The sequence below is a fragment of the Mesoplodon bidens genome (genome assembly GCF_964165515.1).
Source record: "Mesoplodon bidens genome assembly, chromosome: 18".
In the NCBI taxonomy this organism is placed as follows: Eukaryota; Metazoa; Chordata; class Mammalia; order Artiodactyla; family Ziphiidae; genus Mesoplodon; species Mesoplodon bidens.
This window is the reverse complement of record NC_138175.1, coordinates 45,230,833-45,258,351: the sequence shown is the minus strand read 5'-3', so window position 1 is coordinate 45,258,351 and position 27,519 is coordinate 45,230,833. Positions and strand designations below refer to the sequence as shown.

The 27,519-nt window shown below is 54.3% G+C and overlaps 6 protein-coding genes across 20 annotated transcripts; 3 read left to right on the top strand and 3 right to left on the bottom strand.

The window, feature by feature from the left end:
* Positions 1-632: 632 nt before the first annotated feature.
* PROSER3 (proline and serine rich 3) lies at positions 633-10,666 on the bottom strand. Its single transcript, XM_081217282.1, is given in 13 exon segments — positions 633-737; positions 740-819; positions 975-1,056; positions 1,156-2,131; positions 2,247-2,422; positions 6,672-6,814; positions 6,915-6,997; positions 7,659-7,759; positions 7,866-7,993; positions 9,021-9,223; positions 9,446-9,615; positions 9,985-10,087; positions 10,484-10,666. Coding segments are annotated over 11 exon segments (2,022 nt in total). The 5' UTR covers positions 9,452-9,615; positions 9,985-10,087; positions 10,484-10,666; the 3' UTR covers positions 633-693.
* Positions 10,667-11,543: 877 nt separating this feature from the next.
* On the top strand, positions 11,544-14,264 carry HSPB6 (heat shock protein family B (small) member 6). 2 transcript variants are annotated; one of them, XM_081215816.1, is made up of 3 exons: positions 11,544-11,914; positions 12,911-13,066; positions 13,145-14,264. In XM_081215816.1, exons 1-3 carry the CDS (start codon positions 11,717-11,719, stop codon positions 13,334-13,336), a joined length of 546 nt encoding a protein of 181 aa, XP_081071942.1. In that variant the 5' UTR covers positions 11,544-11,716; the 3' UTR covers positions 13,337-14,264. The 2 variants fall into 2 exon arrangements, with proteins under 2 accessions (XP_081071942.1, XP_081071943.1); XM_081215817.1 differs by having other exon boundaries at positions 11,559-11,914; positions 12,911-13,033.
* A 56-nt stretch (positions 14,265-14,320) lies between these two features.
* On the bottom strand, positions 14,321-19,283 carry LIN37 (lin-37 DREAM MuvB core complex component). Of its 2 annotated transcripts, XM_081215813.1 has the most exons (9): positions 19,050-19,283; positions 16,411-16,486; positions 16,199-16,249; positions 15,852-15,881; positions 15,685-15,770; positions 15,433-15,599; positions 14,692-14,832; positions 14,530-14,603; positions 14,321-14,443 (listed from the first exon to the last, which is right to left on the bottom strand). In XM_081215813.1, exons 1-9 carry the CDS (start codon positions 19,081-19,083, stop codon positions 14,362-14,364), a joined length of 741 nt encoding a protein of 246 aa, XP_081071939.1. In that variant the 5' UTR covers positions 19,084-19,283; the 3' UTR covers positions 14,321-14,361. The 2 variants fall into 2 exon arrangements, with proteins under 2 accessions (XP_081071939.1, XP_081071940.1); XM_081215814.1 differs by lacking the exons at positions 15,852-15,881; positions 16,199-16,249.
* Positions 19,284-20,758: 1,475 nt separating this feature from the next.
* PSENEN (presenilin enhancer, gamma-secretase subunit) lies at positions 20,759-22,134 on the bottom strand. Of its 3 annotated transcripts, none has more exons than XM_081215643.1 (4): positions 22,034-22,134; positions 21,745-21,862; positions 21,214-21,318; positions 20,759-20,956 (listed from the first exon to the last, which is right to left on the bottom strand). In XM_081215643.1, the coding sequence occupies exons 2-4, from the start codon at positions 21,803-21,805 to the stop codon at positions 20,868-20,870; spliced, it is 255 nt and encodes an 84-aa protein (XP_081071769.1). In that variant the 5' UTR covers positions 21,806-21,862; positions 22,034-22,134; the 3' UTR covers positions 20,759-20,867. The 3 variants fall into 3 exon arrangements, with proteins under 3 accessions (XP_081071769.1, XP_081071768.1, XP_081071770.1); XM_081215642.1 differs by having other exon boundaries at positions 20,759-21,027; positions 22,034-22,133; XM_081215644.1 differs by having other exon boundaries at positions 20,759-21,027; positions 21,745-21,900; positions 22,034-22,117.
* A 52-nt stretch (positions 22,135-22,186) lies between these two features.
* Positions 22,187-25,153, top strand: U2AF1L4 (U2 small nuclear RNA auxiliary factor 1 like 4; the record flags this gene model as incomplete). 11 transcript variants are annotated; one of them, XR_014013702.1, is made up of 10 exons in its annotated part: positions 22,197-22,373; positions 22,518-22,605; positions 22,744-22,794; positions 23,001-23,067; positions 23,151-23,200; positions 23,275-23,373; positions 23,547-23,680; positions 23,791-23,886; positions 23,996-24,094; positions 24,234-24,354. XR_014013702.1 is itself a non-coding variant. In XM_081215635.1 (9 exons), exons 1-9 carry the CDS (start codon positions 22,330-22,332, stop codon positions 24,392-24,394), a joined length of 717 nt encoding a protein of 238 aa, XP_081071761.1. In that variant the 5' UTR covers positions 22,195-22,329. The 11 variants fall into 11 exon arrangements, 8 of the variants coding, with proteins under 8 accessions (XP_081071759.1, XP_081071764.1, XP_081071761.1 ...); XM_081215635.1 differs by lacking the exon at positions 23,996-24,094 and having other exon boundaries at positions 22,195-22,373; positions 23,275-23,300; positions 24,234-24,503; XM_081215637.1 differs by having other exon boundaries at positions 23,996-24,376.
* Positions 25,154-25,291: 138 nt separating this feature from the next.
* IGFLR1 (IGF like family receptor 1) lies at positions 25,292-27,260 on the top strand. The gene is given in 7 exon segments (XM_081215606.1): positions 25,292-25,456; positions 25,937-26,119; positions 26,421-26,567; positions 26,570-26,801; positions 26,887-26,991; positions 26,994-27,155; positions 27,158-27,260. Coding segments are annotated over 7 exon segments (1,038 nt in total). The 5' UTR covers positions 25,292-25,300; the 3' UTR covers positions 27,211-27,260.
* The last annotated feature ends 259 nt before the right edge of the window (positions 27,261-27,519 follow it).

Genomic DNA, 27,519 nt, shown 5'->3' with positions numbered 1-27,519 from the left:
AGTAGCTCAGGTACAAGAACCTGAGGTTTTAGGCTGAAGATAGAAACTTGTGGACTATCAGAAAAGAGATGGGGTTTAGAGCCCATGACGCCAGATGAGAGCACCTGGGATTGACTGTAGATGGAAGAGTCAAGGCCAGGGCCCTGGGGCGCACTAAAGTGACAGGGGTGAGGCACAATGAGAAAGCACAGCCAGAGGTGAGGAGAGCGCTGGGGTGCTGGAAGCCAGGAAAAGAAGTGCTTCAAGGAGGGGGTGGGGATCAGAGCACCAAATGCTGCAGCTGGCTCAAGCAGGATGTGGACTGAGGCCTGACCATTGTCCAACACTCTGATGACTCTACAAGCTTCATACCCAGAGGACAGTTCCTTTGGTCTCATCTGAGACAGGAGGATCCACTCCTGAGTTGAAGGTCAGATAAGGTGAGTCCCAGTCTTGCCCGGAACCCCTCTCCTGCCCTCATAGAGGATGAAACCAGAAGAGGCTTTGCTTCAGTGGTCAGAAACTAGGGTGAGGTGGGGCAGGGCAGAGCTAGGGTGTGTGGGGTGGGGTGGGGGGAGGCGGGGCATGGGAGCTATTTCCCTAAATTAGCATGACCCTTGGCCTTTCCAAAACAACTTCTCAGAGACAACCAGTAACCTGAAAAAAAAATTTATTAGGAAAAATAGAATCTGTACAATTCAAAGTCGTCTGGCCTCAAGAGAGGCTCCTTCCCTCCTCAGCCGCATCCCTGGGGACCCGGGAGGCGACCTGGCTGGAGGAGACCAAGACCCTGGGTCTTCAGTGCGGCCCAGCAGACGGGATATCTGGGCATCCACATTCCTGGAAAAAGGACAGGTGAGCAGAGGCTGAGGTTTTGCTCAGGATTGGGGTCTGGGGCTGTGTATGTTCTGGGAAAGGGTCTCAGGAGAAGTGGGTACCAAACGGCGGTCTCAGAGGATTCAGGGGCCGGGTGTCTTAACTCCTCGCATGGTCACCTTTTCTGCCGCCGCAGCTCCGCCCTTTGAACCCTTAGCACCTGCAGTATAGGGTCATCCTGGAACTCGCTGCCGTCGGAGTCTGGGGGAAAAAGAGCGAGATTCAGGAGGCCGGACTCGTAGCGTGCTGGACTGCCATTCAGATCCGGGCAGCCACGAGCATCGGTGCACATCAGCTCACCTTCCGCAGCCTGCAGAAGTCTGGCAGCCTGGGAGAGGACGTCCTCTGAGGGGGCGTGGCCATCAGCGGATGAGGGCGTGACCACAGCTTCAAGAGCCCCCTCCTTGAACGGACGGGTCAGGGCCTTAACACAAGTGGCCGCCTCCTCAGCTGGAGGGGGCCGGACCTTGGGCGGCTTACCCCCGACTTCAGCCAAGAAAGTGTCTTTGTCCTTCCTAGGCACCGATCCCACTAGGGGGAGCATGGCCTTGGCGTTCCGGGACTCGGCTTTAGACCGACCCTGCGGGGTCTCTGCCTGGGGACACCGTGATTCAGATGAAGGGGCCGTGATCTCTGAACGAGAGGACAGAGTCTCGGTTTGAGGGCGTGTGGCCTTGACTTTCTGAGATTCAGCCTCGGGTGGAGGCGGGCCCTCTTGGCGAGGGGGCGTGTCCTCCAGGCTGTCGGGAAACAGCCGAGCCGCCACTACTTGGCCTAGCGCGCCTCTGAGCTGCGGGCCAGGGCCCTCGTCCGCTGCCGTGATTCGCCCAGCAGACTCCTGGCGTTGGGCTCTACTTCTTCGAGGCTTGGAGCTCTGCCTCTCGAGCTCGGCTGGGCTGCATGGTGCAGGGGTGGGCGGGCCCTGGGGGGCGGCAGGGGGCGCGGGAGTGGAGGCAGAGGGCGCAGTGGTTGAGGCTGGAGGCGCAGGAGTGGAGGCTGGGGGCGCTGGGGGGGAGGCGGCGGCCGTGGGAGGGATGGCCCCAAGAGATACCCAGGGACCGGGCTGCGGGGCCCAGAAGAATCCATGGGGACTGGGGCCCCAAAAGATATGTGGAGAGAACCCTGGGGGAATAGGAGGCTTCTCCAAGCGGAAGGCTTCCCGGGGACCAGGTGGAGCCACACTGCCCCAAAGTGGGATGCAGTTAGGCTGGGTTCCCAGGGAACCAAGGGTCTCCGCAGGGGCAGGAGAGGTCTGTAGACAGATGGGGATAGGGACCTGAGAGGGAGAGAAAGGGTAGAGGGTCCTCAGTCCTCCTCAGCCTCCCTCTTCCTCCAATTTCCCTTAGGATCCCCGCTCCAGCCCCCTCAGTCTCCTCCCTCCCCCATCTCACCGTAGGGGTGAGGGCAGGGGTCTGGGGCAGCACCCAGGTTCCATCACCCTGGCTTCCTCGAGCCTGTTCAAGCTTCCGCCGCTGCCGCCACTGGTACAGAATGTCATCCTCTGGCTGCAGGGGTGCCCGGGAGGAGACTGGGGATGGAGTAGGGATGGGGGCAGGTGCTGGGGTTCCTGTGGAGTAAGTAGAGGGAAGAGGGGTAAGGCAGGGCCTGGGGGGATGAGCAAGGACAGCCTAGCACACACCCTTCGACTGTACCAGAAGGTTATTCAGACAGGCTCTCCAGATAATGTCCCAAGTCCCCTGCAGATTGGGAAGTGGGGAAAGGGGCAGAATCAGAGAAGAGAGCCCTCATGGGCTTCTCAACTTGTCATCATTCAATTCTTCATTCATCAACAAATATTTATTGAGCTCTTACTATTTGCCAGGCACTGTTCTGGACGTGGTGGTTACAGCAGTGACCAAGGCGGATCCTCCAGAATCTGCCCACTTCTCCCCACTTTACTTCCCTCACCTGCCAACCTCAAAGCAACTTCCTCCCTGGTTTCCCTTCTTCCTATCCTCCCAAACTGTCCCCACCCGCAGCCAGAGGGAGCCTGTGAACACCTGAGTCAGATCAGGGTCCTCCTGGGTTAGAATCTTCCCCGGGAGGCACCTCTCTCCTGGTAAAAAGCAAAAGTCTTTGCATTTATGGTTTCCTCTGCCTGGAAGGCTCTTCGTTCATGTAACCACAGGGTTCACTCTAAGTCTTTCCAATATTTGCCCAGGTATCACCTTCTTAGTGAAGCCTTCCCTGGCTACCCTATTCAAAACTGCAACAACCCCAGCCCTACCACTCTCCATCCTCTTTCCTGTTCCATTTTTCTCCTTATCACTTATCACCTTCTAACTAAAGATCATACTTCTTTGCTTACTTATTGTTCATCTCTCCCTCCACAATGCCAACTACACAAGGGCTTTCTAACTACTAAATATCATACTTCTCTGCTTATTTATTGTTCATCTCTCCCTCCACAATGCCAGCTACACAAGGACAGCAATTTTTGTCTATCTGGCCATTATCATATCCTCAGTGTCAAGAACAGGACCTAGTGTCAGTATTTGTGGCATAAATGCAAAATGAACTGTTTACTGTGTTCCATCCCAGTGCCCAGCCCTGTGCTGGGAATACAGCAGTGACTAAAGGCAGGGCCACTGGCTGTCCTCGGTCCTGTGGGGCAAAGAGACACCATTCCCTATCACCCAGAGCATCATTTTGTCAGTTACGATTAGTATGGCTACCATTATCTCTCAGAAGCCCCACCTACTAATGCTGCACAGAGAGGGGGGGCGGGGTGCATCATGTGGGACCTCTTCTTCTCTCCCTTCTATATACTGTGATTCTACTTCCAGACCTGGCCACTTCCCTCTACTCTGCTCCTCAGGCTCTGGCCCAACCCAAACTACCAGAGTCTGTCTCTCACCAGATGTTGATAGCAGCCATAGGGAGCCAATAAAGATCCCATGCCCTCCTTGCTCAGAACTCTCCCGTGGCTCCCCGGTAGATTATGACCAAATGCCTCACATGCCTACATAGCCCATGGAATCCGACCCCCGCCAATCTCTTCCACCTTATCCCACACTACTCTTACTCCTGGCTCTTGCCTTTCCTAGTTCATTGTCTGCACCGTGTTCCCTCCGACCTCAGGTCCTTTGTGCAGGCTAGAGGGCTATTGTCCCCACCTGCATCATTCAGGTCTCCACTTAGATAGCACCTCTTCCAGGAAGGCCTTCTCTGACATCCCAGCATCGCAATTCTCTCCTGAATGGCCCTCATTTCTGCTTATATTTCACATTTGTTTGTGGAGTTATGTAGCTATCCTCTGCCCCACACTCACTATCCTGTGAGGACCATGAAGGTGGGACCATGTATGGTTCGTTCACTAAGGAATCCCCAATCCTGCTCACAGGCTTCATACACAACAGATATTCAATGTTTGTTATGTGAAATAATGAATACATTTAATCTGCAAAAACAACTCATGAAGTAGGTAGTAGTTTTATCCCCATTTTACAGATGAGGAAACTGAGGCTCAAGGAGGAGAAGTGAATAAAAAGAGAAGGAGCAAAGAATCAGACGGGAGTGCTTGGGCAGGATCACACAACATGCACAAACACCACTCTGTTCTCTCTGCTTGCCTGTCCCCACTCACGGGAGTCCTGTGAGACATGGAGAGCATCTGTCCTGTGCACCACTGCATCCCAGGACCTGGACACAGAGTAACGGTAACAACGATGACCGTAACAGTAACCCAGGTCCTTAATCCAATCTCTGAAATCTTGGGGGCAGAAATTTGAGAGTTCAACTGTGTGCATGTTTTAGCAAAGTTACATGGTATGTACAGTGTTGACAGGGGTCTGGGTCAGTCACCAGACTCAAACACATTGGTATTTAGTTGAACAATATGAAATTGCCATTATTCAACCATTTTTCACTTACAGACAAAAGTTTCATATAGTTCAATGTTATATATCCATAGAAAGAAGAACGAATATTTACTCCCTGACTTCAGACTATACTACAAAGCTACAGTAATCAAAACAGAACAGTACTGGCACAAAAACAGACAAGTAGGTCAATGGAATAGAACAGAGAGCCCAGAGGTAAACCCACATACTTATGGTCAATTAATCTACAACAAAGGAAGCAAGAATATACAATGGGGAAAAGACAGTTTCTTCAATAAGTGGTGCTGGGAAAACTGGACAGCTACATGTAAAAGAATGAGATTAGAATATATTCTCCCACTACATACAAAAAGAAACTCAAAATGGATTAAAGACCTAAACGTAAGACCTGAAGCTATAAAACCCCTACAAGAAAACACAGGCATGGAACACTCTTTGACACAAATCATAGCAAAATTTTTGTAGATCTGTCTCCTAACGCAAAGGAAACAAAAGCAAAAATAAATGAATGGGACCTAATTAAACTTAAAAGGTTTTGTACAGCAAAGGAAACCATCAACAAAACAAAAAGACAACCTACTGAATGGGAGAAAATATTTGCAAACAGTACGACTGATAAGGGATTAATGACCAAAATATATTAACAGCTTATACAACTCAACATCAAAAAACAAACAACCTGATTAAAAAAGATGGGCAGAAGACCTGAATAGATATTTTTCCAAAGAAGACATACAGAAGGCCAACAGGCACATTCAAAGATGCTCAACATTGCTACTCATCAGAGAAATGGAAATCAAAATCACAGTGAGATATCACCTCATACCTGTCAGAATGGCTATCATCGAAAAGACCACAAATAACAAATGTTGGTGAAGACGTAGAGAAAAGGGAACCCCTGTACACTGTTTATGGGAATGTAAACTGGTGCAGCCACTGTGGAAAACAATACGATGGTTCCTCAAAAAACTAAAAATAGAACTACCATATGATCCAGCAATTCTACTCCTGGGTCTATAGCTGAAGAAAATGAAAACAGTAATTCAAAAAGATACATGCACCCCAATGTTCATAGCAGCATTATTTACAATAGCCAACATATGGAAGCAACCTAAGTGTGTCCATCAACAGACAAATGGATAAATAAGATGTGGCGTATATATACAATGGAATCCTCCTCATCCATTAAAAAGAATGAAATTCTACCATTTGCAACAACATGGATGGACCTGGAAGGTATTATGCTTAGTTAAATAAGTCAGACAGTGAAAGGTGAATACCATATGTTATCACTTATATGTAGAATTGAAAGAATAAAATAAATGAATGAATATAACAAAACAGAAACTGACTCACAGATATAGGGAACAAACTAGTGGTTACCAGTGGGGAGAGGGAAGCAGAGGAGGGGCAGGATAGGGACAGGGGCTAAGAGGTACAAACTACTATGTGTAAAATAAATAAGCTACAAAGAAATATTGTGGAGCACAGGGAATATAGCCAATATTTTATAATAACTTTAAATGGAGTATAATCTCTAAAAATTTTGAATTACTATGTCGTACACCTGAAACTAATATAATATTGTAAATCAACTATACCTCCATAAAATAAGATAGATATATGAATATTCTTCGTATTGTTTACATCAACTTTTGCTGGCAAATCAGCTGTGGTGCCAAATTTGCAAAAAGCCTTCTGATTTTGGGGCTTCGTGTTCAGAACTGCAGACAGGATGCAGAGAGAGAACATGCATAGTCCTGATAGCTACTGTTAACAGAGTCGTGCTAGGTGTTCCATGTATTCACCCACTCATTTAATCCTCACAACACCCATAGCAGAGGAGTACAATTACTTCCCCTGTTTTACAGCTGGGGAAACAAGGCCCAGAGAGGCCCAAGGTCACAGAGCTGGTAAATCGAAAGGCTGGGATTTGCAACCAGACTGCCCTCATCCTTGCCTCTCAGAACCTACCTTGTGCCTTGGGGTCAGAGCCCTTGCTGGAGTCAGAAGTGAAGGTCATGGAGAAGGGAGAGAGGCCATCAGAGCTGACGGGGAATGAGGAGATGCCGGCATCGCTGGGGCTGAGGGAGGAGGAGGAAGAGATGGAGGCCTTGCTGTAGGGAGAGGCAGAAGTGAGGCAACGGGGGTCTCAGAGGCAGTGGCCCGAGCCTGGAGGGGAAGGAGTGGGGAGGGTGATGGGGGCGGGGGAGGCACCTGCGTTTGAGCAGCTTGGCAGCTCTGCTTTGCAGGCTCAGTGTCTCCAAGTCCAGCAGGGATGAGTTCCACGTGTTGAGGCTCTGTGAGGTGAGAGGGGTCAGAGGCCAGTCCCCATCCCAAAGGCTACTGGGAAAGGGGCTCGGGACAGAGGGCCTGGATGCAGGTCTACATTCCACCTGGCGCCCTCACATGCTGGCTTAGAATCTGCTCTTCTTCCTCAGGAAAGAGAGACCAGGTTTTCCTCTGTGGATCCATATCCCTCCAGTGCAGTCATTGTTATAGAAGGGTTGACCCTGCCTTCCTGATCAGGCCTGGCTAGTCATAATGTTCTGTCCTCTGATTCACAGTGATTGGCTCAAAGATGAGCGAATGAGAGTAAGCCCTGGGGTTTAGGATGGAGCTATTGGAAAAGGCTTCTCTTTCCACTGGAGTGATCAAGTACATTAGAAGCCTAGAGTAAACGGGGCCATCTTAGCTATTTTGAGGGGAAAGCCTACCTGAGATTGAGCCAAACAGAGAGGAACAGGGAGCCATGAGAGTCAAGTTCCTCCCAATATGGTTCAAACACCTGGATTCAGCTATGCCTGAAAGCAGCTACCTTTGGATTTCTTGATTGCATTAGCCAGCAAGACCTTCCTTTCCTGTTTACACTTCCTTGAATTGGGGGTTGACTCTAATTCTATCCCAGGGCTGGTGCTGCCAGTTCAGGCACGTAGGGGAAGGAGTGGATGGGGATGTCACCTGCTTTATTTCCTGAAGGGGGGCCATAGTCTGTGATGCACTGGCCAGCTTGGCACGAGTCGGGACTGCTGTGTTGGGTCTTCCTTCTGGTTCATTGGCTCCTGTTGAGAAGCTCCAATTGATTTGGGGGGGCCAGGAGGAGTGGCTGCTGGGGGTATAGCTCAGGAGAGGTTATAGGCCAGGAGTAGATGAGACTGAAGCAGGTACCTGCTGCAAGTTGACTGCTGGGGTCTGGTGATTCAGGCCACAGCCACCAAAAGTCAGCTGGCGTTGGGCCCGCAGACTCGCGTTCCTCTCGGCTTGTGGGCTGAGCCTGTCGGAACCGGTTTACGTACCTGTGAGCATCAGAGAATTACAAGGTGGGTGGGATGAGGAGAGCCTAATACTTAATAATAACCATAATAATCACAATAGCCAATTTTTACCTAGCTCCATAGCAGCACTTGGGAGTTGGCCCTCAACATCAGTTCTCCTTTCTTGTAGAGTAATGCAGTTTTGTTTTGTTTTGTTTTTTTTGCCACTCTGTGCGGCATGTGGGATCTTAGTTCCCCAACCAGGGATTGAACCTGTGGCCCCTGCATTGGGAGTGCGGAGTCTTAACCACTGGACCACCAGGGAAGTCCCCCAGTAATGCAGTATTATATAAGATGATATAATCCGGGGCACATAGCCACTCTTCTATAAATACATTTACCAGGTGCCCTTGTAGCTTTATGGCCATGTAACTCTGTTCTTGACCAACAGGTATGAGGAGGTGTGATTCTGGAAAATGGATGTGGCTGGGAGCCATTATGAGCCATGAAGGAAAGGGTAACAGACTAGGGAAGTGAGAGCGACAAGAGAGAAGCCATGAAGGAAAGGGTAACAGACTAGGGAAGTGAGAGCGACAAGAGAGAAGGAAACTATGTCTCTGGCACCTCAATTAGGGGCTGCCATATCAGGCCTGGTTGCTTCTGTCTGGACTATTAGGTGAGGAAGAAATAAGTACTCTCTTGTTTAAGCCACAATTAATTTGGGACTCTGTGTTATAGCAGCTGAACTTGGATCCTACAAATCCAAGTGCTCACTATGTGACAGGCATTGTTATAGATGCTGTACGGACAGTGACTCATTGAAAATTTAAAACAGCCCTAGAGTATACATGCTATTAATATCCCCAATTTACAGATGAGGAAACTGAGGCCAGGATCATATACAGAGTTGGTGACAAAGCTTGGATTTGAACCTCGCTCCAGATCGCTTGCTAACGTGCATGAAGCGTGGTCCTAAAAGTGCGGATCTGGCTGTGATGATTATTATGGGATGTCTGCCCCCTCCCACTGATCCAAACGCTTCTTTTCCCCCAGGGCTACTGTTACTTACTTGGCCACCACAGAGTCCCCGCTGTCAGTCACGGTGAGTGGTGGAGAGGCTCCCATCTGTCCCTCAGTGGTGCTGGGTGGGGAAGGGGTCCCTGAGCTGGATGGCCAGGACTCCTCAAACAGCTCAGGGGATTTGGGACCTGTGGCCAGAGCCCTGGGAGCTTCTGGGAGCCTGGATCTCTGGGACTTGGATGAGTTCAGGGTCTAAGATAGGGGAAGCGAGGAGAAGAAAAAGTGAGGCCGAGGGGTTATCCCTGTAGGGTAACGAAGACACACACGAAGTCTCAGTCCGGAGGGGAGGAAACACATCCCACGATTGCAACAACTCAAAGTGATTGGGGCTGTGATGCAGGATTTAGGTGGTAGAGGACAGGATAAGGGTAGGGCCATAGGGAAAAGAGGAGGGACTGTCTTTTGATCTCTCACCCCCATCTCTCATCATGTCTTCCTTCCCTCTAGTCGTCACTCCCTTGCTACTGGGCTGGAACACAGCACTCTCTGTTGGGTGTCCTCACCTTGGGGTGCCAGGTCAGTAGTGGCTTCGACCCAGGGGGCCGTCCCCAAAAGTACTGTCTTGGGTGGAGAAAACTGGCAAGCTGCAAGGGGAGAGGGGGGTTGGCAGGCAGAGCAAGGTCACTGCAGCCCTGCTGGGAGGCTGTATGTGGGTGGAGTGAATGGGAGAATGGTAAGAGGGCAGAACCACACTACGATTCCCATGGATTCCTGGAAGAGATGGACTATAATTCCCATGAAGCACCACTGCACACTCAAGATAATGATACCGGAGGCACGATTCCCACCAGCCCTTGGAGCAGTCTCAAAAGAGAAGAACCCAGGAACTGTTGGTTGGTGGTTCTTAACCGTGGATCCGGTCTAGGAGGAGTCTTTTAAAACTACAGATGCGTGATCCTCACCCCAGGCCAAAAGAATCAGAATATCAGGAAGGGGGCTGGGCATCTACATACATCTTCTTCGCAGTGTCCCAGGTGATTCTGAAGTGGAGCTCACGTTAAGGGCCAAGGCTAAACCTTATCACTGTACATTTCCCATAAGTCCTTGGGACACTATCTGAGGAGAAAGGGGTAGATGGATTACAATCCCTATAGTCACTGGGCTCCGCCTAAGCAAGAAAGGTCAAAAATAACACCCATGGGAGTCTGGGGACAAATTCAAAATTAAGAATCTTAATTCCCAAGATGCCCCTGAGAATTGCGAGGTTAGAGGAGAAAAAAAAAAAAGCCCTCGGGGCCACTTAGCAGAACGTAAGACGCTATGGAAACCCCGGGATGGTGAAGTCCAAGGCGGGAGCCGCTTAAGGCTGTGGAGCATCTTGGGAGTTGTAGTTCCAGTGCGGTTGAGAACGAGAGACTCCGCACCCTAGAAAACCTGATCCTAGGCTGCGTTGCTCTCACCCTTGGTCCTCCCCAGCCCTCTTGTGATCCCCGGAAGAGGGATCGGTCTCACCTGCAGTCCATCCCGCAGCTACCTCGCCGATTCCGCCTGCTCTTCTCAGTCACCGGACTCACTCGGAGCGCATCTTTGTCGCTTAGCAATGTCCTATCAGCCCCGCCCCTCTCTGGGACTGCAGGCGCGGGAAGAGAGCGGCCTCCAAGGCGACGAATGATAGGAAAATAAAAGTAATTGGACGGTGGCCAAAGGGAGATGTCTCACAATTGGTTGGCTGTAACGTGAATAAGAGAGCATGTTTAATTGGAGAACCGTAGCGAGCTGCTGTAATTGGCAAGTCCGTGGACCAATGGAAAGGAGATGAGGCTGGGCTCGCGGTTAGGAGGGGTTCCAATGTACTCTCGCTTTCCTGTACTCGTGTATGCTGGCCACGCCCCCTCTGGCTGCGTATATCTCATCCAGATTTCAGTCGAACTACGGTTTTTCCCGTTGCAGGGGCAATAAGGGCGCCTATGCCCTTTCTAACCGCCGTCGCTCCATCAGTCCAGCAGCCTACCAGTCCCACCCGGTCATCTAACCACTTCCGTCTTGCTCCAGGAGCAGCTGGTTGCGCCAAATGCCAGGCCTGGGCTCCTGGCCGAGGTGGCTGGATCAAAATGAGCTATTTTGGGCCCCGGCGCGCTGCCCCAGGGGGGCCAGCCTGGACTGTTCTTGCCCGCACCCCCTGGCCGCTGCTCACCTGGCAGACCCTGCTGCCCTGTGCACCCGAGGCTGAGTCAGACGCACAGAATTAGGCCCGGCTTGCCGGGGGGCTGGGACCAGGGCCCTGCTGAGATGGAAATAGGGTCTGTTCTGTGTCCTCCTGACAGCCTGGCCCAGCTACCGCATTCCCTGTACCCAGGAATCTGCTCCTAAGACCGCCATCTGCGTCATCCTCAGAGCGCCTTCGGGGCGGGGGTGGATTAAAGGGACTGGGAATTCTTTGGTGGGTTTCTCAGGCCGTGGGTCCCAAACGCCACGCTTGCACCCCACTCTGGCAAGGCTCCGCCTCCTCAGCTTTAGTTTTCCTTTCGGAAAATTGGGGAATGATACCTCCCTGGCATTCAGCAGGCGCTTAATAAATGGCCAAGTCATTGTTGGGCTGTCTAAATAAGGCTCTATTAATGGCCGGCTCTGGCCGCAGTCCCAACGTCCCCGGGCGGCCCGCCGAGGGGCGGACACAGAGCGTACTATAAAGCAGCGGCGGCACCCGCTGGGGCACTGCGGAGCCTAGGGCGGCGGCGGAGCACGATGGAGATCCCGGTGCCTGTGCAGCCGTCTTGGCTGCGCCGCGCCTCGGCCCCGTTACCCGGGCTTTCGGCACCCGGGCGCCTCTTCGACCAGCGCTTCGGCGAGGGGCTGCTGGAGGCCGAGCTGGCTGCGCTCTGCCCCGCCGCGCTGGCCCCCTACTACTTGCGCGCACCCAGCGTGGCGCTGCCTACCGCCCAGGTGCCAGGCCTGGGGGAGGGGCGGTAATCCGTCTACTTCCAAGGCTGGGGTCCCCGGTCACCCTGAGGGGGGTGAAGGAATGTCCCTTGACTTTGAGCGGGCCAGAGAGTCCGGCCCCTCAGAGGGGCTTCCGGAGTTCCCTGAGTATGGATTCTCGGAGGTCAGATTACTGAAAGGGGTGGGAGGTCCCCGTCAGTCTGAGGAGGGTCTCAGCTCCGAGAGGAGTGTAAGGGCTGGGTCACTAATTGGGTGGGGGCGGTCACTCTGAGGGAAGTCTTGGTGATTCTGAAGGAGGCTGGGGACCCAGGGAATCTGGGGAAAACGGGGAGCCCAGTCATTCTGAAGGGCGTGGGGCTCCCAGTGCCTCCCGAGGGGAGGGAATATTTTGTTATTCTTGAGGAAGAGAGTTTGGAGACTGTGGTGACAGTATGTCTCCTGGAGAGGTAGAGGGGAGGGAGGGTCCTGTGACTTGAGAAAGGGGGGTCTGGCCACTCAGAAGTGGGGGAGGAGTACTGGTAACTACTGAGGGCTCAAGCAATCCCGTGACTCGAGTGGGAGGGTAGAAAGTGGACTCTGGAGACTGGGGGAGGAGGCATCTTGGCGATTTCTGGCGTGGGTGGTGCAGTAAGGGCCCCTGGGGCTCTGAGGGGAAGGGGGCTGAGCAGTCAGTGTTCAGAAGGACACGCTGACTACGGCATTGCTGACACTGGGGGAGAGGGCAGGCCTTACCCCGTGAGGACGGAGGTCCCTGACCTTGCAGGGTAAGGGGGCCTCATCACTCTGGATGAGAGGGGAATCCTAGTGGCTACAAGGGGAGGGATGACCCCAGTTATTCCGGGAGAAGAGGTCCTCGGTGGCTACGTGTAGGAAAGGGGACGCCCCAGTTCCAGAGGCCAGGAACAGCTGCAGCACCGGAACCAACGGAGAACCAAGGGGAGGGGCCTTTCTGGGTCCCCGGAGCCTCGCCCCGCCCGATGACTATCGGGCTGTGCGCAGGTATCGACCGACCCCGGCCATTTCTCGGTGCTGCTGGATGTGAAGCACTTCTCACCGGAGGAAATCGCCGTCAAGGTGGTTGGCGACCACGTGGAGGTGCACGCGCGCCACGAGGAGCGCCCGGTGAGCCCGCTGGCGGGGGCGGGGCCAGAACAAGTACGCGGGATCCGCAGGCCGGAGGGGCGGGGCATCTACAGGGAATGGGCCGAGCCCCTCAAGCCTCTTTCCCTCCAGGATGAGCACGGATACATCGCGCGCGAGTTTCACCGCCGCTACCGCTTGCCGCCTGGCGTGGACCCTGCGGCCGTGACGTCCGCGCTGTCCCCTGAGGGCGTCCTTTCCATCCAGGCCGCACCTGCTCCGGCCCAGGCTCCACTGCCGTCGCCGCCGGCGGCTGCCGCCAAGCAGGAGCCAGGGCACGCTTGAACCCTGGAAGCCGCCTGAGGCCCCTCCACCGCACTTTTAAAGCCGACCTGACTCCGCCCAGCCAGATATCCCGAGCGCGCCAAGACTACCCGCCCACCCAATCTGGGATCTGCCTTGAACCTTCCAACCTAGACTCAGCCTTGATAACCTAGACCTTTCCACTGACACTCCCTCTCTCACACACTCTCCTGTTTTCAAACCTCCCGACACCCCTCTGGCTTCCAGACCCTACAAGCACAATCTCTCAGCCTACAGTCTCCCATCCCCACTGACCCCGCTTGGCATAGAACCCCACTCCAAAGTCCCTATTTCCTTCTGACTTCTCTAGGAAAACGTCTCCACACCCCGTTTCAATCCCCCCCACCCAAGATTATGGTGTAGACAGACCTGCCCCCACCCTAGGCCTAGGCCAATCAAGCATAAGCCCCCGCTTCCCCTCAAATGTCCCAGACTCTGCACAGACCTCCCACCCTGGACCTTCCTGGCCTGGTCCCCAAGACTCTGGGTCCTTCCCCTCATTCCAACCAGATACTCCACTTCTCCTCACTCTCTCCCCCCAACCCATCTTCTAACTTGAAACCTCAGCCAGCCACCCCCAGACTCTTGAACCCCTTTTCTGACCCCCACCCTTGTACACCTATTCTAGGCCAACCAGGACCCTCAACCTCACACTGTACAGATACCCACCCCATCTCCTCAGACTCTGCACGGATGTCCTAGGCCCCTATGCCCAGCTCTAACCAGAACACCCCAGTCACTGTCTTGACCCCCAAGTCTCCAACCACATAACCACCTTCCACACCCCTCCCCTTATTCTCCAAGACCCAACCAAGCAGCCATTTTCTTTGATTCCCCACAATCTTTCTCTTGCCTCAAATTCCCTGATGCCCCATCTCCTCACTCCTCCAATAAATGTGCTAGAGCTGTGCCAACTGCTTTATGTCTGATCCGGGAAGGATGGGCTGGAGAAAGCAGAGGCCAGTGTGGAGGAGGGGAATGTTTATTGGGGTGGGGACAGGGGAACATCACTGTCGCTCGTACATCTCCCGTAGGATCTTCATGCTTTCTGAGTAACGAAGCTGGTTCCGATGGGATGCCTCCTTCCACCTGCAGTTGGGGTGGGGGGAAGGCAGAGGGAGGACTCAACAGTTGGAACACAGGCCACAGGGAACAAGCAGTTGGGGGATGCTCACCTCTGGCGGATGCGTTTCCAGCGCTGCATATTTCGGTAGATGAGTGTGGAGGGTGAGGGCTCAGGCTCAGAGGGCTGCATGGACAGAGAGGCCAGGCTGGGTGGCCACGCCCGAGCCCCACAACTCCTGCCCCATTGCCCCAGGCCGGCCTTGCACACCCACCTCATCATCAGGGGTACCCTGGGTCTCAGGCTGCAATGGGGATGGAATTCGGGATCTACAGGAATCTCCGGGTGGTCCGGGAGCTGTGGGTGGAGGCAGCTTATACACATCACGACTCTTGCTGTTGCTGACCTCTGAACCCTGAGGATACAGGACCCCACCCAAGCCCAAGAGAGTCAGAGAAGAGGGCCAGGGGCACACATTTCACACCTCCTTCCTTTCCCAGTGACAAAAGACATGAGGGACTCACCAGGGACCTGTACTTAGGAGTCATGTCTGTCTGCTCCAAGGATCCCTGTTTTCTCCTATCCAACCCAGGGATCCCCTCAATTACTCCTGCCCAGCACACAGACCTCCATCTATGGAGACTTCCATTCCCAGCCCAAGGGGTCCCCATCTGCTCCCCTAGGCCAGGTGGCTACACCTGTTTGCACTAAGAACCCCTGCCCAGTCCCCCAGCTCTTGGGAACTCCTGATCTTGGAGGTCACATCTATTTGCCCAGAGGAACCCTGTCCCCTCTCCCTCCCAGACCAGATAGCCACGTCTGTCTGCTCTGGGGCACTCCAACCGCTCCCCTGGCCTAAGGGTTCCTATCTGTGTGCCTCACCGGATCCAGGAGTTACCTGGGAGACACAGAGACCTGTGCTTGTCTATCCCATTAGCCTGGGGGGAAGGTACCTTGTGACTGTCTACCCACTGCCCTCCCTGGCTGCTGGGCAGGGGCCCACCACCCATCCCACCTCCTCATCCTCAGGCAGTGGGGGCAGCGGTGAACTGGGCGAGCGTTCACGCTCGCGCACTGTGGGGCTGTTGCGCATCCAGGCTCGGCAGATCGGGTACAGTGGTGTGTTCTCACTGAACTGAGCCAAGTCCACGCTCCGGTCAAACAGCTTGATCACGTATGAGTCTAGGGTGGTGAGAGTGGGAGGGGTATGAATATCGTCACGTAGACCGCCATCACTGCCTGCCCTCCAGGGCCACCGACTACTCACTGGATCGCTGTGGCCCTCCCTCGGCCAGCCCCTCATCCATCTCCCTCCTCTTCTTCCTCCGCTGATGGGGGAATCGGGCAGATGGCCTGTGTGGGGAGGGAGAATTTCAGGACCGGGGTGGGGACTGAGGACCTCTCATCAGCTGGCTGGGGCCCCTGCCACCTTACCGTTTGCCGCTGGCCGTGATGGAGCAATCCCTGTGGGGAGAGGCAGGGCGTCAGCAGGCTTACCCTTGAACAAATGCCTGCTCAAAACCCCCAAAGGGCACCCTGGGGGTACTGTGATCAAGCTCATATAGATGCCACCAACTCCTCAGGCCTTGTGTTCCCCCCACACCGGGGCTCGAGGTGGCATCATCAGGGGATCTAAGCTTCTGCTGCCCCAGGACCTTTGTACATGGAGAGTGGTTAGGAGTGTGGTGGAGAAAGCATGGGGCAGGGTGGTCAGGGCTTGGATGAGGAAAGAAGTTATCCACCACAAACCCTCAAACACAGATCCCATCAATAAAACTTACTTGTTGTGGGTGTCTGAGGGGGTCTTCCCAGCTTCCTCATCCAGACGCTCCCTGGTAGCAGAGGAGAACTGTAGGCTCAGGGTTCCAAGGGCCCAGGGTGGGAAGGCACCCAGTGGCCTCATCCATTGGGCCCCTTCCTCCCTAAGCCAGCCTCTGGGGTCCCACCCAGGGCCCCCGAATCCCTATGACCCCATGCTGGGCCAGGTCCCAACCTGTCCATGTGACTCTTCTCCAGCAGACACTGCAGAACAGCATCCAGTTGGTTCCGGGCCTTGGCCATCTCCAACTCTGGGGAAGAGGGTACCAAGCAGGAGTCACTTCCCAGGCCCACCGCAGGTGGGCAGCCACTGGGCCAGGGAAGGGCATGTGTATCCAATCCTTCGGTCGGGCCCAGGCATGCTGGGAGGGTACAGCGGGCAGAGACTACTGAAATGATGAGCAAGAGCTCTGGCTTCCAGGGCTGACGCACATGCTCACGTGTGACCTAAGATGGGTCACCTTACCTCATTGAGCCTGTTTCCTCATCTCGAAAATGGGTCTCTGAATGATACCTACCTGCTAGGACTGTTTTGAGGTTTAAACAAACCTATGTTGTATATGAATCTCTTAGTAGGATGCAATAATAATAAGTAACATATATAGAGTGCTTATTATGTGCCAAGCACTGTTCCAAGCACATCACACATATTAACCCATTGAGTTTTCACAATAACCCTGGCAGGTAAATATGATGTTTATCCCCATTTTACAGATGATGAAACTGAGGCACAGAGATGTTAGGCTACTTGCCCAAAGTCACACAGCTAGGAAATTGCAAGGCTGAGGATTTGCACCCAGGTCATCTGGCTCCACAGCTGAAGTTATAAGGCACGGACTCAAACTGGGTGCAGAATCCAGCCGCCAGATGTGCTTTGTTTGGCTGAGGTAGTTGTGTTATTTTAAATCTGAGTTAAATCTGAATAAGATGACTAAATTTAATAATTGGGAGATTTCCTCTCAAATACCCAGTTTTGGCTTTTTTCCCCCTAGGAAATGAGATCTGGGCCCACCGTCCTGCATGCCACAGCCCCTGCCTGGCCCTGTCAGACTGTGTGTTTGCCTCTCTTCATCACGGAACATAAGTAGGTGATGATGTTATAAATATTCTCCTCTTACTCTTGTAGGGTGTTCGCTCTTCTCTTCCAACTAGTAGGAGCTCTGACCCAGCGCTCAGAGCCTGGAAGGACACTTGGGGACATGCTTTGCCAGCCCTGAGACTTCCTGAAGAGACCAGGAGACATGACTCAGAGGAGAGACAGGGTGGGGATGCAGGGCTGGGGGCAGCTGAGATTCTAGCAAAGAGCCTTGGTTAGGAGCCAAGGTATGGATCATGCCCACCTCTCCTTCCCTACTCCTTGCTTCTCTCCTGAACCTCAGATCTTGGGATCCTACGGACTCCTGGACACTTTCCCCTTGACATCCCCCAGGCTCCTGCCACCTACGGGGTCCCACACTGGCCTCAGTGTCTCTCTAAACTTATCCCTTTTCCTGGACCCCCTTCTCAGGGGTATCCACACTGTCACCCCATCCCTCCCTGGGCCTCAACAAGGTCCCTTCTCTCCCTCCCCCGCCCACCCCACGGCCTGTCCACTTGGTCCCTGAGTGTCTCTCCCCCCTCCCCCCTCCCTAGTCTGCCCACCCGGGTCCTTTCCCTCCCTCCCCCTGGGCTCCCAGCCTCAGTCTCCCCTTCTAATGAACCCTCCACAAGGTGGCCAGGGGAACCTTCCTAAACCCAAACCTGACCCTGATCCTTCCCTGCTTAGAACCCTCCATGACTCTGCAGTGCCCCCCTGGGGCAGAGTCTGAGTGTTTCAGCCTGGTGTTCACAGGCCTCCATGACCCTGACTACTCCTTCCTCACCACCATCATTTTGTTGTGGTCAGGCCCCCTTCACTTTTCCACCCACGATTTTTGGGGCATTTTTTTGGCATCTGGGGGGCCGTCTTGTAAAACTCCCTCCTTGGTTCAAAACCCTCCCTTGGCTCCCCATTTCCCTCAGAGCAAAAGCCAAAGACCTGCCCCCCCCACCCTTTGCTCTCATCTCCTCACACTTTCTACGGCACTCACTCTGCTCCAGCCACACTGGTCTCCGTGCTGGCCCTTGAACACTCCGGACAAGGCTTTCACCTCTCCGCTGTTTCAAAGCTATTTCCTTTGTCAGATTTTCTGTTCTCTCACTTATCCTCATCACTCTCTCCCTCACCTTGCCTCACTCCTGATCTCCCTACCTTCTCCTGTTTCGTTTTATTACCACTTATAGCATTTAACATCTCACGTCATTTTACTATTATTTTGTTGTCTGGATCCCATGCCTCTCCCACCACCCTTAACGTGCCACTCCTGGGTTCCCATCAAGCTTGGCCCCAACCCAAAATGACTTCCTCTCTCTCAGATTCAGTTTCCCCATCTACCACATTTCCCACGTCCTAGGATTATTGGGATACAGTGACTACGAGGATTAAAAGCTTTCCTGTACTTCAGGTGCTCAGCAAATGCTGGACTCATGACCACTGCGAGAAATGGAGAAACGGACAAAAGAGTCCTTCTTTGAGTCACACGGCTCGGGATCCCCATGTCTTACCGCACCACACCACTGCCTGAGCCACCACCATTCAACCTCAAAGCTATCCTGAACACACACCGGGAGGGTATCAAGGTGGCAGGAATCGCTCGATGCCTGGCAGCGATAGTCAGATGGGCTGCGGGGAGAAGTCGCGTAGTCCGCCTTATCGCGATAATGCTGTCTATAGGGACTCCCACACCCTGATCAGTCCGGTGCTCCCCTACAGGCCCCCGACCTCGGGGTCCTCACCTGATTTCTCCACTTTCACCTTCACCGGGAACATGGTTGGGGTCTGGGGTCTGGCTAGCTGGGTCAGAGAAGCCCAAAAGAGCCTACGGTCACAAGTCAAGGCCGGAGGCAGACGGGGAGAAGTCAAAGGTAAGCTTCGTGTGTGGGCAGTCCTCCGCCCTGAGCAGTGTCCGGCCGCGACGGCCGCGGAGGCCGCCGCCGCCTCCTCCAGTTCCTTCTGTGGGCGGGCCCTTCGGCAGTCCCTTGTTTCCATTAGTCAATGCAACCGGCAATCTCGTACCCTGGCCAATTCACAGCTGCCGCTGTCTGTTCCCAGCTCTAAGTCCCACCTTTCTGGGTCCAGGTTTCCGGAAACAAACCAATGATATCCCAGGGCGCTTCCTGGGCGGTGTAGTTCTAGCTCCCGAGACTCAGCCGAAGTAAGGGCGCCTGCGCCGCGCGAGGCACGTTGGGAGACCAAGGATCAGAGCGTCGCGAGGTTGCTTGGCACTTACAGTGTTAGAAGCTTTGAGTAACACTAATTTCGCTATTGAACAGGGGTTATTTAACCGTGGGAGTCTCTCTTGGTCCCTAAGAGGAAAACAATTCTGGGGTTAGGCTGGGTTCCCTCTTAACTAAGCATTCACTAGGCGCTAGCTACCTGTTAAACTCTTTTCAGGTGCAGCCTCATTCACTTAGCAAATATTAAGTACCCTGAGCCACGTACTCTTCTAGGTACTGGAGACACCGCAGTGAACAAAATGGACAAAAATCCTTGCCCTAATGAGCTTATATTTTAGAGGATGGAAGACGAACAATAAACAAGTAGAGCATTTAAAATGAAATGTAAGAGGAGAAAGGATATAGCCTGAAAGAGACACAGGGAGTGTGGTGGCCCGAGCGCGGGTTGGAAAAGAATTTCCAGACACAAGGCAGAATGTAAGAAAGAGTTTATTAAAGAGAAGCGTCGCTGCAACAACAGCAGGCCAACTTCCTGGTAGCCAGGGAAAGTCAACCCCCTTTGTGGGCTAGCAGCCAACTTTTATAGCCTCAAGACAAAAATCCTGTGGGCAGGATGGCATTAGGTGATTGGTCAGGAAGCTACAAGGTTACTACATGGTGAATATTTTACCTAATATGGAGTCGGAGGGGCTGTCCGGTTTAGATTTGGAGAGCCCATGGCAACAGTTGCTATGGGGGCTTGGTTAATTCCAGAGTTTTTGTCCCGTGTCCTTGATGTAGGGCTCCACAGGGGGTGCCAAGGCGGGGATTGAAATTTTAAATAGGAGAGTCAAGGAAACCTTCTCTAATGAATCTCTTGAACACATGTCTATTGCTGCAGACGATCTCCTTCAGAAAATGAGGAACTTCCATTTACCACATGTGCCTTGGCATAGATAAATTCTAGGGGGTAGCATTGTGATCCACACTTCTGATAAGAATAATGAGGTCGAGCGGGGAAGTAATGTTTTCAAATTCACATACTACCTGTACAGGATAACAGTCCCTAGTAATGGAAGTATTATTCCTTCTTTGGTTCCAGATCTGTACAATAGGGTTCCCAAGCAAGAAAGTTCCTATTCTTGATGGGTTATGAGTAGTATACAGTGAACTAATGCACATAATGTATGAAGCACTAAGCCTAGCACAAAGTAAGCAATCAATAAATGTTTCGGAATATTAATAATCATTTTATGTTTCAACCTCCAAAAGATCCCAGGAAATCAATATTGGGAATTAGGGTCCTTTATTAGGGGATGTCAGCAGAGAACACAGGAGACAGGAACAAGTCTTAGGGGCTTGAGAGTGGGCTTGGAGGAGAGGGGCCCATCCTGGTCCTCAGGCCTGTGCAGAAGTTGTCAGGGGGTACCCAGGGGTATGGTGAAGGAGAGGTAGTCCCCAAGGGCGCCCCAACGTGGCCGGTAGATCTGGAAGATAGTGATCCAAGTGGTGAGTACAATCACCCAGAAGAGGAAGCCCACAGCTGAGCGCCAGACATCTGTAAGAGGGAACAGGAGGGGAAAGGTTGGCCACCACCTGCTCTCTGGTCTCCCCGAGACCGGCCCTCTCTTCTCTTCCACAGAGTCCCAGAATTCTGGAACCTCCATTGTCCCTTTCCACCAAGGCTCCCACAGTCCCCCTCCCCACACCCGATGGCCTCCCTTCACCTGTGCCCTGGACTCACAGCCTTTGATTTGGCTCTGTTCCGTGTATGCCGGGACAAGGAAGGCCTCTCGGAAGAACCAGAAGATGTTGACCAACCAGAGAAAAGGCAGGAAAGCAAACCCACCTAAAGAGAAAAAAATAAACTGGGACTTAAGGCAATGAGGATCCTCCCAACACCCACGTAGATGACCAATTTGGAAGGTCCTCTCCCATACCCAAATTCACATGGAGATCTCTGCTATCAGGGATTCAAGAATCCTGACTCCTCCCCGGGATCCAGGAATCTGAGTCCTCAACCATCTTTTTGGCAGGACCAGGAGTCCAGGCCCCCAGGCCCCCAACTCCCCTCCTCTCTTGGGACCCAGAAATTGAGGCCCCAGTCTCCTCCTTCCGCAGGACCCAGGCCCTTCCTCTCTTGGGACCCAGGAGTCGGCGTCCCCAGCCACTTCATCCTCTAGACCCAAGAATCCAGGCCCCCAGACCCTCTTCCCCCAGGCGCCCTCGTCCCGTCCCCTCTCTTCTCCGGGGACCCTAAGATATCAGCCCTTACCCAGGTAGTACTTCCGGCACAGGTTCAACTTCTCCTCGTTGGACACCCGCTCCAAGTTCATAGTTGCGCTGGGGCCGGGTCTTCCGAGGGTCTTCAGGGCAAGACCCAAGCCCTGACCCTAAGTGACAGATGCAAGGATCACAAACAACCACGCCCCTATTACGACAAAAGGGAGAGAAATTGAAGGGTGGGTTTTCTGAAAGAAGGGTACCCCCGCCCCCACCAGCAAGCTGACTGGGTTGAGACGCTCTTTATGTTTATTGGGGTACGGAGACGACCCCTAACTCACCAGTGGAGTCTTACTTCCTCCGGTTTGGACCCCTTTGCCACTTTCAACTACGGACTTTTGCGCGAGATGCCGCAAGTGTCTCTGGACCTTGTAGTCTTTTTGGTCAGGCAACGCTGCACGCATGCGCTTTCAGGAAACTCCAGTGGGTGAGTCCATGGGGAGGGTGCGAGCCTCCATCACGCAAGCGCACTAGGGAGTTTCTGAGTGTCCGGAGTCAGCGAAGAACTACATTTCCCAATGCCCTTAAGCAACGGAAATGGCGTAATAGCAGACATAGTTGGAGGGTTCGGGTAAAAATGGCCGAATATTTAGCTTCGATATTCGGGACTGAGAAGGACAAGTGAGAACGGGCGCAGGGAGTGGCCTCTCGGGAGCCCGAGGACGAGGCACTTGGTTCCCTGGTGGCTGGGCGGCGTGGGGCGGTGTTTCTGGGGTGTCCGGCTCCCCGGCCCTCGGTTCACCTCTGTCTCTGCACCTCTTCCAGGGTTAACTGCTCTTTTTACTTTAAGATCGGGGCCTGCCGGCACGGGGACCGGTGCTCCCGGCTTCACAACAAACCGACTTTCAGCCAGGTGAGACCCGGCACGGAGCCTGGGGGGTTAACCTCCTGTCCATTCCCCTTCTGTTGTCCACCATCACGAGGTCCCGCCTTTTCCGGATTTCTAGGGCCCACCCTACCGCCCGGCTTTTTTCTTGTCGGAACTCTGCAGGTTCCTCTCCCAGCCTTCAGGCCCTTCTCCCAGGAACTTGGCCGCTCCCCCGTACGTAAAGACCACACCTCTGGGCTGTCCCTCACTGCTAGGTACCCCCTCTTCTGGTTTTCTGAGGGACAGGCGTTGCTGATGCACTCAGGCTGCTTATGCTTTTTCTCTGGTGCAAGGTCTCACCCCCAACCTTCATACCCAACCTCTTTGCATATAGCCCCGCCCTCTGAGCTCAGGCCCCGCCCCCTTTAAATTCTGTTCAGACCATAGTGCTGCTCAACCTGTACCGGAATCCACAGAACACCGCCCAAACCGCAGACGGATCGCACTGTGAGTGAGGGACCTGTCTTGGGGGCAGGGCGGACAGCTCCCGGCAGGCCACGCCCTGATTCCACCCTGCCCCCCTCCACCAGGTCACGTGAGCGACGTGGAGGTGCAAGATCACTATGATAACTTCTTCGAGGTGAGGGTTGCCAGGGGTGGGTTCAGTTTCCTGTGGGCCAGCAGCTCGACTGAGTTTCTCCTGGTCTTCCACAGGAAGTGTTCACGGAACTGCAGGAGAAGTACGGGGAGATTGAAGAGATGAATGTGTGCGACAACCTGGGGGATCACCTCGTGGGCAATGTTTATGTCAAGGTGCCTGCTGTCTCCCCATTAGAGCCTAGAGGTGGAGGCAGTTCAATGCCTAACGGCCACCGCTGAAGCCTCACAGCTTGAGGTCCATCACTAGATCCACTCCAGACCCTGAGCTGCTAGCTAATCCCCTGATTTCTGAGTTTGATTGCTGACCCTGACCGACTTTCCCTCAGTTTCGGCGCGAGGAGGATGCAGAGCGGGCAGTGGCTGAACTCAATAACCGCTGGTTCAACGGGCAGGCTGTGCATGCCGAGCTGTCTCCCGTCACTGACTTCCGGGAGTCGTGCTGTCGGCAGTATGAGATGGGGTATGGTAGTGCAGGGGTGGGATGGGCACCTGGAGTCCCAGACTTGTGTGTATGAGTTGAGGGGGCTGTCAGTGACAATGGCCTCATCCGTCCATCCATGCTTTACCCAGGGAATGTACCCGGGGTGGTTTCTGCAACTTCATGCACCTGCGACCTATCTCCCACAACCTCCGGCGGCAGCTCTATGGGCGGGGACCCAGGCGCAGGTACCTCAGGACCAGCGTGCCAAGACTTCTCGTATCCCAAGGCCCCTGTATCCTGAGATGAATCTGATCCTGTGCCCCAATAAGTGTCTCAAGCCTTTTGTGCCCTAAGGCTAGCCCTGAGCCCCATCTGAAGACCAGCACCTAAGTCCCGACCCCCAAACCAGCCTGAACCCCAAACCCAAGTCCATCCTGGATCTCCAATCCTGAGGTCAGCCCCTGTGCACCTATCCTGAGGCTACCCCCAGGAACTCTACTTACTTCATCAACGGCCATGCCTTATCCCAGAGCAGAGAGGCAGAACTGCACACGATTCCCATGGCTCTAACCCTCCTCTCTCCTGACCCCAGGTCACCCCCAAGGTTCCATACTGGCCACCGTCCCCAAGAAAGAAATCGACGCTGGTCCCCAGACCACCGGCATAGCCGTTTCTGAGATGCTGACCTTCTTGCCCTCCACCCCTGGCAGGCACTATGTTCCTGGCCAGGACCCCTCCTCAAAGCCCCCTTAACTCCCTAGTGCCATCTTTTCCAGGCTCCGGGTCTCCATGATGTAATACCTTCAACACAGGGAACTTCTATCGCCCCGCCCCTAATAAAGTTCTATATTGAGGGTTTAGAGCTTCGTTGTTAGCTTGAGCCTGGCTGTGGGCTGGTTTCCTTCCACCCCCACATCTGCTGATGAAAAGGGGAAGTAGGGCTGGGCTCTGGCCACAACCTCAGCCAAGAAACTTCCAACAACAGGTGGGAAAGCAGCATGCCCAGGGTCCTAGAAACCCCCAAGTGGGACTGGTTGGGTGGGGCTGCATTTGTGCTGAAACTTCAGCACGTCCATCAGAGGATTCTCAAGGGGGAGATGCTTGGTTGTGGCAGGTTGGAGGATTCCCAGTCTGGAGGAGATTGGGATTAGGAGCTAAGGTAAGATTGCTGGGAGTTGGGTGGGAGTCTCCAGTGGGTGATGGCTGGGTCCTCCATGCCCACTGCCCTGAGACGGGAATAGATAGTACCTAATAGTTAAGCTTAGTCTATGCCAGGTGCCAGGTGTTCTAAATGCTTTACTTCCAGTAATGGTTTTACTTCTCCACAATAACCTTCTAAGACAGGTACTATTATTATACCATTTTACAGATGGGAAAAGAGAGGGCAAGAAGATGGCAGAGATGGGATATAAATCCACGCAGTCCGGCTCCAGAGTCCTCGCTGTAGCCATCTTGAGGCCTTGTGGCCTCTCTGATAACGGGCCAGGAGCTGGTCTGGGGGCTGGAGAGTAGATTCCTGGCTTCCAAAGGGGACTGGGGATCCTATTCCCCCACATCCACTGCTTCCTTCTTCTGCCCCGGTTTCCTGGCAAGTGCGGCAGAGGTGCTGTGGCAGGAAGTCCTGTGGTCATGGCCCCCTAGAAGGCAGGCTCGGCCACGATGGGGCCCCTATGCCTCCTCCTGACTGCCGTGCTGCTCCTGGCCCAGGCGGCGCCGAGGAAGGCCTCTCAGCACTGCAGCCGCCTCGAGTACTGGAACCCTGATGACCTGTGCTGTGGCAGCTGCCTGCAGAGCTTCGGGCCGCCCCCTGCTCGGGTAAGGAGCGGGGACTGGGCGTTTGCATATGTTCAGGCGGAGTTAAGGGGTGATAGGGAAGGGGGAAGGGGCGAGGTCTGTGGGGTATGGCCCGTGAGGCTTGCTTCGGGGTGGGGGCGGTGGGCCGTACGTAGACAAAGTGGGGATGGGGGGCTGAGCCTGCGAAGAAAGGGACAGTGTGAGTTAAGAGGGTCATGGTAAAGGGGTGTGGCCGGTTAGACAGGCGGGAACCGGGAGGTGAGGAAGAGGCGGGCGGGGGAATCAAAGGGGCGGGGTCTGTGTAGAGAAGGTTGGGAGACTGGCAGGGCTAGTGTGAGTGGGGGGGTGAGGGGGGATAGAGAGATGGGCACGTCAGCTGATAGGTTGGGTGAGTACAGTGCAAGGGGCGGGGACTGCTGGGATAGGACAAAGGGGAAAGCACGTAGCTAGCGCAGAGGAGGCAGGTTTGGCGGTTGCACGTGAGACGCTGTGTCCCACCAGACTGAATTTTCGGAAAACTGCGGGCCCGATGATGCGGGCAATCACGTAACGCACCCCTTCAAAGAGTGCCCTCCGGGGCAGTGCAACCCCAAGAGCGAGGAGCTATGTAGCCCTTGTGGCGGCGGAGCAACGGCCCGCACTTCCTTGCGGAGCCGCGGCGGGACCCGCAGGCGCGGCAGACAGGTGCTGGTTGGGCTCCGGAGAGCCTGGGCAAGGTGCAGCCCGCCGGAGGGGGGCGTGGGGCGTGGGGCGTGGCTTGGGTCGGGTGGGCGGGGTCTGTATCAAGGGAAGGGAGGGTGTAACCTAACTGAAGAGGACAGGGGTGGGGCACAGTGTTAATAGTATCAGGGTTTAAAGGAGTCGGGGTGGGGGGGTGGGAGGACTGGATCAGGCGGAGATGTGGCCCCATTGAGGGATTTAAGGATGGGAAGTTTGTGCTGAGGAGGCAGGAGTAGGGAGGGCATGCTTCCCACTTTATTTCCAGAAGCCGGTCCCTAACAAGGAGCCCTGCCCCCTGACACGTGAAAAGCTGAGCGTCCTTAGTTCCCAGGAGCCCAGCGCACCGGCGATTTCCAGTCTCCTGTGGACATTTGAGCACAAAGTCCCTCAGCAGGCCTGGCCGAGTTGGAGTTGGTGCTGGTTCTGCTCGTGACCTCAGCAGAAATCCTCCTGCTCGCCCTGCAGAGGCACCGCCGTCGCCACCACCAGGGGAAAGCGGTCCAACACCCCTATCCTGGCTTGGTTTGCAACGACCTCAACACCCACACCCTGTTCTCCTTGCACTTGTCCCCTCCAGGCTCCCTGGAGGCTTCAGAGGCAGGGGACTCAGGGAAGGAGGTCCCTCTGCCTCTACTCCTAGGCAGGGGTTAGTTGAGGATACACCAAGGCGGGGGGGAGGTGGGCTGGAAGCTTGCGCTAACTCCCCTTCACCCCTCCCCTTTGTCTCCTAGAGCTGCCAAGTCTGGAATCACAGCCACTGTCTCGCCTCCTGGATGAGCTGGAAGTGCTGGAGGAGCTGATGGTGCCGCTGGACCCTGAGCCTGGCCACGTTGGGGGAGAGCCTGTGGCAGCACTCGACACCTGGCTGCGAAATATGGACTGCCTGCTGCCTGGTCCACTTCTGCCTACTCCCTGCGGCCCAGTCGCTGGCCTCGGCGGGCCCTGATGGAGATGGTGGTGGCAAGGGAGCCCTCTGCCTCTCTGGGCCAGATTGGCGCACACCTGCCGAGAGAGGGCAGCCAGATGCACTGCGGGTGCTGTCCAAGCTTGGCTGAGCTGGGGCCTGCCCGGCCCAGTACCCGATAAAAATAAAGTTTCCATTGAAGTAGGTGCCTGCTGTCTCTGGGCATCACGGGTCCTCTTAAAATAGTCTTAATTGGGCCAAAACCCGACAGACATCCTCTCACTCCCCTCCCCATTCAGGGAATGGGCCAATCCCACCACACAAAGACCAGATGTGGGTTACCTCTGGGCAACCAGGGTCCCCTCTGAGAAATGGCCCTGCTACCCTTGGGACGGTTCATCTATAGGGACCCATCTGCGTTCTAACTTGGAATAGGTGTTCCATTTATGCTCTGAGCCTT